The following is an 8,406-nucleotide window of genomic DNA, read 5'->3' on the forward strand; positions in this document are numbered from 1 at the left end:
TTTGTCATTCTGCAGAACCAAAAACTCAAAGCTTGGGCCCCCACCCATTTTCTCTCCCATCTCCCCTCCTTTTGGCCTGTCCTTACAAACACAAAGGAGACAAACGGCGGCACATCTGTCCGTGAACGACCTCCGATTATCTGAGTGGGTGTGATTACCGTGGAGGGTAGACAGCATCATTATGTCAGTATCAGTCAGAGAGAGTAACAAACACCTGCTGTTTGAGCCCCTCAGGCCCACAGCACCACTAAACGTCTCCTGATGTCATGGTCTTTTTTTCTATTTAAAAAAAAAATGTTATTCCACATTTAACACAATTGGTTTTACACTTAAGCCAACAACGATCTGAAATGATAATTATTTAAAAAGTGAAATAATTGATATGTGCCAGCCAATAAAATTATACACCAACAACTGCCTGTAAGACCATTTAAAGAGCGTAGAAAAGTTTTGTGAAGTTAACTTTGCAGTATGTTCAAGTGAGCAACACGAGTTGAATGAGATATTTCTTTAACTTGCTCATACAGATTTAACTAAAACAAGCAGAATATCCCAGAAAGGTTTATTTATTTCGGAAATTCAGTTCAAAAAATGAAATTATATAGATTCATCACACAGGGTGACATACTTGAAGTGCTTATCTCTCTACTTTAGATGATTAAGGAGCACATAGTGCCATTTTATAGCACAATCAAGAAATTATATTACCCTCAGTTGCTTTAAGAGTGTTGTACATTTCAAATATGACTTTAAAGAAATCTGACTTTGTAATTTAATGCCTTGAAATTGGGTCTCGGTCTCTACAAAAACTCCTGATCTTTTCTGAAACCTCAGAATGTCTCCACTACAGCATTCTTCTATTAAGCATTTGACAACGTTTTTACCAGCGTTGCATTGAGAAGCAGCTGGTATTACCTGCTCAACAGATGCGCAGTTCCACCAGATGTTTGCTAATTGTTGCTGGCTAGTCTGAAGGAGCTGAGTGGGAGAGGTCTGCTCTGTCAGGGAGAAGCTGGGAAGCTTTGAGGAGGAGGAGGAGGAGGAGCTTCATCCTCGAAGGCGGTGCTTGGTCCACACAGGGATTTTGCGCAGTTAAATATTTACCAAGAGAGGTTCAAGGAAATCTCAAGCATTCATGAAACAATTAAGGCAACACTCAAGGTGTGTTTTTGATGTAGGAATGGCATTATAACACGATCTGAAGTTCAAAAAGTAGATTTTACATAATACAGCCCCTGTGACTTCTTTTGAATCACGACTCTGCTGCAATAATTTCTGCCTATTGGCTTTTGTTTATACTGAAACTAAGCTCTGCTTTGTTCTGGTGAGTTGCATCCCTACGTCTGCTCGCTTCGGCACGTGGCAGCCATCATCACTCACGAGGATCCTATCTGTCCGGCATTTTCTCATCATTTTTCATTAGACGATTTTCCAAGTCACACCTGGAATTCGCGTCATCAACTCAGAGCGATATCATCACAGCAAACAAGGTCGCTCTTTATCTAACTCTCTCTCTCAGACTCACTCGCTTTAATCCTCAGCACATGGAGGTCACTGAAATACATGTCAAAGGCCACTACTGCCCCTGAGCTAACACTCATTATGGCAGAGAATTCCTGTTGAAGCAATTAGTGAGCATGTTTTGCTCCTATAATCCTGCCTGTTTGTCTCCATCACTCTATGTGTGTGTCTGTGCGTGTGTGTGTTTGAGGTGAGAGAGGAAAGGGGCTCTAACAAAGGACAGGATGGCGATATGATTAGGTTGTACTGTGCGCAATAATCAGGGGTCAGGATTTCTCAATACTGTGAAAAGTCTGAAGACATTAATTGTGTGATTTCATTCTGTTCGCAAGGACACAAACTTTTCTGATCGGCAGCTCCTCAAGGTTTCTGACGGTCTTTTAAGTTTCATTTGTTGTCCTGAACCCAAACATTTCCAGAGATTGACTGTTAAATCGTTCAACTCAAAACTCCAGAAATAAACCGGCGCTGTGTCCACGCATAACAGGCAACTTAGCAATTATCTGTATTAATGTGGATCACCATGCACTCTGATACCAACATCTCTTGAGTGTGAAATTGATCGAAGATAAAGCACTTTAACACATGAAAAGATATTTTAGCACCAACATAATGATTCCCAGTGAACTAACGCTTCATACCTGACATTCAGGAGACGATTAACTGGAAGTCTTTACTGATTGTTTCAGTGTGAGATAACTTTTATTTATAATTCTTCTACTTTGGATGGTTTTTGGGGCCAAAATCATCCTTTGGTTTTTCACAATTCTAAATTTTAAGCACACACCGCATGATATGTTGTCATGGTAACACTCTTGGATTGGAGGGAAAGTGGAAGAAAAATCTTAAAAAACATGTCTGCAAAAAACAACATCAAATGATTTTTAAAAAAAGCAACTATATACTTTCAAATTTAATTTGTAAAACTAACTTAAAAATATTTTAGGTTATTACAGGACAGCCTGTAGATAATATTTTAATGGCCTTTGATTAAAGGCCATTAAAAGACAACAACAACAACAACAAAATCACAAATAATACAAATAAAACTTTTGCAAGAATGCAAGTTAATGTGACTCTCAGGAACGTTGCTCCTGGTTTCACTGAAGACACTTCACAGCTGGACGAGGCCCATCAGCACCACCGACGCTCCTCTCACCATCTATTCGTCCTCTCTTCCTTGACTAACTCCTCCTCTCCGTCTCTCTGTCCCAAATGCTTCCTATGCACTTTGACCTCTGACCCTGACTGTCTCTCAGTGTCTGTGTGTGTTCTGCGGTGAGGTCTGCCTTTTGGTCCCACGTCTGCAGACAGGAAGGGTCGAAGGTGACCTTTAGCTCGGAGGATTTAGCAGAAGCACCCAAGCCTTCCTTCTGTCCTCACCAAATGGCTCACGCTTCAGGATATGAACTCTGTTTGCGATAAAAGTTTAAGAGGAATTTTATTCATTTATGTTATTTTTTTTTTATTCTTAGTAAGCACAAATAAGTAAAACTGTGGAATCTGGAGGTTGAATCCATTATTAAGGAAGCTTGCAGATATATTTATTTGTAAAACAGAGAATATTTATTTATTTATTTTTTATATTTTGTTTTTAGTTTTATTAAATTCAATGAAAATTACAATATAAATAAAGTTACAAGTTTCAGGACAGAAAGAATTACCAGACTGATTACTTATCAGTGAAATGACAAAGAACAAAGTCTGTGTGCAGAAGTTCCTTTAAAACATGATGCTACGTACCAATTCATCTAAAACACAATCACGTGAAACATTATGCACTCCAGGATTTAGTATCTTTATTTGAATAAAATCTGCTATGTGAGTTTCTAAGACTGCACATATTGGCAATATGTTGAAAGCTTCAAGTCTTTGCCTAATAATTTCCAACTCGGCGTCACGGAGTGCAGCCTGCATCTTATTCCTCTCCTCCTCGACCAGATGCAGGTAATGCACCCTCTGCCCTCGTGCAGCATGCGTACTCTGCATACAGTGTGGATGCTGGGCACACTCTTCATGGTTGGTGACTGTGCATTTCTCCGTGTGTATATTTACACTCGGTGACAGGTGGGAATGTGTGTGAGGTGAGAGGTGTGAAATTCAACTCGACGGAGCATACACACTTCCCCTCGCACTTGGACAGAGATCTTCACACACAACACACAGACCTTCTGCCCCTCGGCAGTCTGAACACCCCTCCTCTTCTTCCTTCTTCTTCTTCCACAGCCGTCTGAATCTCATTCCCTCTTGTTTCCCACACTGCAAAATCAGATTCCCTCTCTTATCTTTTACATTTTCTCTGACAACTATCATGTTTGGCTAACACATTTGCCATCAATTAAGTAACTTTTTTTTTTTTTTTTAGCAAGTAAGTAGCTTTAATTTTAGCCGCTCATATATGGAGTAATTGATAAATGGAACTCCCTTTGTGGTTAATGGAAGGAGGAACGAAGAGAATAATACAACAGCCTGCAGAAAGTGTAAATCCCCCAGTTGAGCCTGGGTGTATTTAATCTGTGGGTGCGTGTTTGCATGTGTTCACGGATGATGTTGTCAGGGGAGAATGCAGATGTGCAGACTTGCTTTGTTTCATGACCTCATTATTTCCCCATAATCATTGCTGGAAGGATTTATGGGACGCAAGTGAGCGCTTTTCCCTCTCAGCAGAGCAGGATATCTTTGAACCTATACAGTGGCTTTTGTCACGTTTCAAACATAAATGTGTTTATGTTTTATTGAGATTTAATGAGTTAGACCAAAAATCTGAAAAGTCTGTAATTTAATCCCAGCATAAATCCGACTGCTCAGTGAAGGAGTCAGAGATTCATTAGAGAGCGCTGGTGAACAAACAGCTTCATGGAGCGCTCCTTTCACTCCACGGGGTTTGCACCTCTTTGTATTTAATCCCAATAAATTACAAACCGGATTCCAAAAAAGTTGGGACACTAAACAAATTGTGAATAAAAACTGAATGCAATGATGTGGAGATGGCAAATGTTAATATTTTATTCGTAATAGAACATAGGTGGCAGATCAAAAGTTTAATCTGAGTAAATGTAACATTTTAAAGGAAAAATATGCTGATTCAAAATTTCACAGTGTCTACAAATCCCAAAAAAGTTGGGACAAGTAGCAATAAGTGGCTGGAAAAAGGAAATTGAACATATAACAAACAGCTGGAAGACCAATTAACACTAATTAGGTCAATTGACAACATGATTGGGTATAAAAAGAGCTTCTTAGAGTGTCAGTGTCTCTCTGAAGCCAAGATGGTAAGAGGATCACCAATTCCACCATTGTTGCGCAGAAAGATAGTGCAGCAATACCAGAATGGTGTTACCCAGCGTAAAATAGCAAAGACTTTTAAGTTATCATCATCAACCGTGCATAACATCATCAAAAGATTCAGAGAATTTGGCACAATCGCTGTGCGTAAGGGTCAAGGCCGTAAAACTCTACTGGACGCTTGTGATCTCCGGGCCCTTAAACGACAGTGGCATTCCTCAAACAGGAATGTCAAGGAAATAAGAGCCTGGGCTCAGGAATACTTCCAGAAATCATCGTCGGTGAACACAATCCACCGTTCCATCCGCCGCTGCCAGCTGAAACTCTACAGAGCAAAGAGGAAGCCATTTCTAAGCAGCTCCACAAGCTCAGCCGTTTGCACTGGTCCAGGAGTCATTTAAAATGGACTGAGGCAAAATGGACGACTGTTCTATAGTCAGATGAGTCACGATTTGAAGTTCTTTATGGAAGACTGGGACGCCATCTCATCCAGACCAGAGAGGACAAGGATAACCCAAGTTGTTATCAACGCTCCGTTCAGAAGCCTGCATCACTGATGGTCTGGGGTTGCATGAGAGCTGGTGGCCTGGGCAGCTTGCATGTCTGGAAAGGCCCCATTAATGCAGAGAACTATGTTCAGGTTGTAGAACAACATATGCTCCCATCTAGACGTCATCTCTTTCAGGGAAGACCCTGCATTTTTCAACAACATAATGCCAGACCACATTCTGCAGCAATCACAACATCATGGTAGGAGAAGGATCCGGGTACTGAAATGGCCAACCTGCAGTCCAGATCTTTCACCTATAGAGAACATTTGGCGCATCATAAAGAGGAAGATGCGACAAAGAAGGCCCAAGACGATTGAACAGTTAGAGGCCGGTATTAGACATGAATGGGAGAGCATTCCTATTTCTAAACTTGTGAAATTGGTCTCCTCTGTCCCCAGACGTCTGAGTGTTGTAAGAAGAAGGGGAGATGCCACACAGTGGTAAAAATGGCCTTGTCCCAACTTTTTTGGGATTTGTTGACGTCATGAAATTTTGAATCAACATATTTGTCCCTTAAATTGATACATTCTCTGAGTTTAAACTTTTGATCTGTGATTTGTGTTCTATTGTGAATAAAATATTAGATGTTGGCACCTCCACATCATTGCATTCAGTTTTTATTCACAATTTGTTTAGTGTCCCAACATTTTGTTGGGTTTGTACAGTTTGTACACAGAGGACTTATATGACTAAATGTGAACAAGCTGAAGAGGGATGAATGCTATAAATATCTGCAGGACACAATGTTGAAAACATCAGTAAATCAGATCGTAAAGTGATTCTAACTCGCTTTATTTGTCGGCCTTTCATATCTTCAGGGGTGAATGTGATGCTGCGTAAGATTGCAGTGAAAGCCGCCTCGAAGCCGCTGGTGGAGATCTCGCAGGACGGGGAGACGCTGTCCATCAAAACGTCCACCACAGTCCGCACCACTCACATCAACTTCACCGTGGGCCAGGAGTTCAATGAGGCAACCGTGGATGGCCGCCCCTGCACGGTAAGCAAGCCTAGATTTGTTCCCAAACGTTTGTTCGTTGTTTTAAATGCAAACACTCGTGTCAGAGGCAGAATGGGCGTGTGAGGAAGGAGCGGCCTACGCGCCATAAATTTGTTTAATTATGCTTTTCCATCACGATAAAACTAATAGCACACCTTCACTCCTCCCTGGTTCTCCGAGGGCCCATCAAGATTCGCTTTGCTTTTCAACATCCCAGCATCTTCCCGCTCCATCCTCCCCTCTTCGCCTTTCTTGCCCTCTGCCCCTCCCTAATTCTCCCCGCTGGCCCTGCGTGGCCTCTGTGTGGCCGTCTCCAAAGCAAACACATGCATCCAGCCAGGACTTCACTGCATCACAGCTTATCACTTCCAAGTGGCCGGCCCGCAATGGGTTATTTCTCCGGTTCCTACACTATAGACACTCATTCATTGGCTCCTTTCTTTGTGAATGACAGTAAGTCAGTCTGTGCATCCAGGCAGTCATTTTTTTCCCCCCCCTCATGATTTTGTTTTGCATTTAGAGTTTTCCACGTTGGGAAACAGACAGCAAGATCATCTGTGAGCAGACTCTGCACAAAGGAGAAGGTCCCAAGACGTCTTGGACCCGAGAGATCACCAGTGACGGCAAGCTGATCCTGGTAAATCACACAAACTGACAAAAAAGCTTTGCTAAAACAGTCATAACACTTTCACTTTTTTACTTATTGTCACTCTAATACTCAAAATCTTATTGGGATTTCATGGAAAACGATGCGCAGTTTTTTGTGGTGTGCATTTATTTTCCTGAATTACTGTTTTGTTGAACCACATTTCTGTGCAAATAAAGCTGCATGTATTTAGGGATATGCCTCTACTAGTTTTGCACAGATTTTTGACCCCTCCTCTGCAAAATAGCTGAAGTTCAGTCAGACTGGATGAAAAATGTCTGTGAAAATCAGTTTTCAAGTCAGGTCACAGTTTCTCAATTGGATTTTTGCTTGACTAAGCCATTTTAACACAAGTGTACTTTGATTAAACATTATTTCTAATCATAAAAAAGAATAATCATCTTTTCTATGTACGTCAGAAAGGTTCTTTTTTTTCTTGTGTTATCAGATTATTGTTTTCCATATTATTGTTGCATTTCTACGGAAGCGCATTGCTATCACGCACGAAAATTTTTTTTTCGATCGCTATCTTGTTATAACGAGATAGCGATCGAAATTTTTTTTTTCTCTGCGTGATAGCAATGCGCTTCCGTAGATTTCCTCCATGTCTTGTGGCAAACCTTAAACTGGACTTTGTGGCTTTCTTTTAAAAAATTGGCTTATTCTTGCCACCGTAATTTTATTTAAGGCCAAGTTTTCTTTCCCAAAGTTGTCCTATTAACAGATTCTCCTACTTGAGGCGTTGGAATATTTACACCGTAATTACGCTGTACAGATAACGTTTAAATTTATGTTCTACTATCTTAACTTTTAGCATTTAAGGCCTATATTTACATAAAGTAAGAACAAAATGAATAGTTTCCAGGCTCATATTAATAAAAGCTTTTCATCAAAAGGACAAACTCAAGTTAGTCTCGAATATTCACAGGGTTCAACTATAAATGTTATGAACAATCATAACACATGATTTATGGACAAACAGTTTGCAATGAGTCAGACAAACATCGCAAATCAACTTGACTTGAGTTTTATCTTAAATCAGACTTTTAAGCTTTCACCAAAGAAAATATTGTAAACTGTCCATCTAATACTCTGGAAACCAAACAAAAGAAACATATATTGTTGGGGAAACGTCCTTTGTTCTGTTTCTGGGGCTCCCAGTGGGCATCAAGGAATGCTTTATTAAGTCATTATGAAGATGGATTAGCTGCACCGGTGGTTCTGGTTGACTGGCGCCAGAGGCGAGTCCAACCCCCACCTCCGAACCCATTCTGCTCTTTTTTGTGTTTTCACGAAAGAATGAAGATTTTATTAATGCCAAATGAATCTCTGTGCAAAAAAAAAAAAAAAAAAAAAAAAAAAAAAAAAAAAAAAAAAAAAAAAAAAAATCCCGGCTTAAAAAAAGC

The 8,406-nt window shown here is 40.4% G+C and overlaps 1 protein-coding gene across 1 annotated transcript in view; it reads left to right on the forward strand.

The window, feature by feature from the left end:
- LOC106955463 (cellular retinoic acid-binding protein 2-like) overlaps positions 1 to 8,406 on the forward strand; it is a 17,653-nt gene that overhangs the window by 3,564 nt on the left and 5,683 nt on the right. The window contains exons 2-3 of the mRNA XM_015045670.1: positions 6,176 to 6,354; positions 6,875 to 6,991. Of these exons, the coding sequence (XP_014901156.1) occupies positions 6,176 to 6,354; positions 6,875 to 6,991 (296 nt within the window). The remainder of the gene's footprint in view (positions 1 to 6,175; positions 6,355 to 6,874; positions 6,992 to 8,406) is intronic.

The sequence above is a fragment of the Poecilia latipinna genome, unplaced genomic scaffold, assembly GCF_001443285.1.
Source record: "Poecilia latipinna isolate Pla-1442-1.1 unplaced genomic scaffold, P_latipinna-1.0 Scaffold737, whole genome shotgun sequence".
Classification (NCBI taxonomy): domain Eukaryota; kingdom Metazoa; phylum Chordata; class Actinopteri; order Cyprinodontiformes; family Poeciliidae; genus Poecilia; species Poecilia latipinna.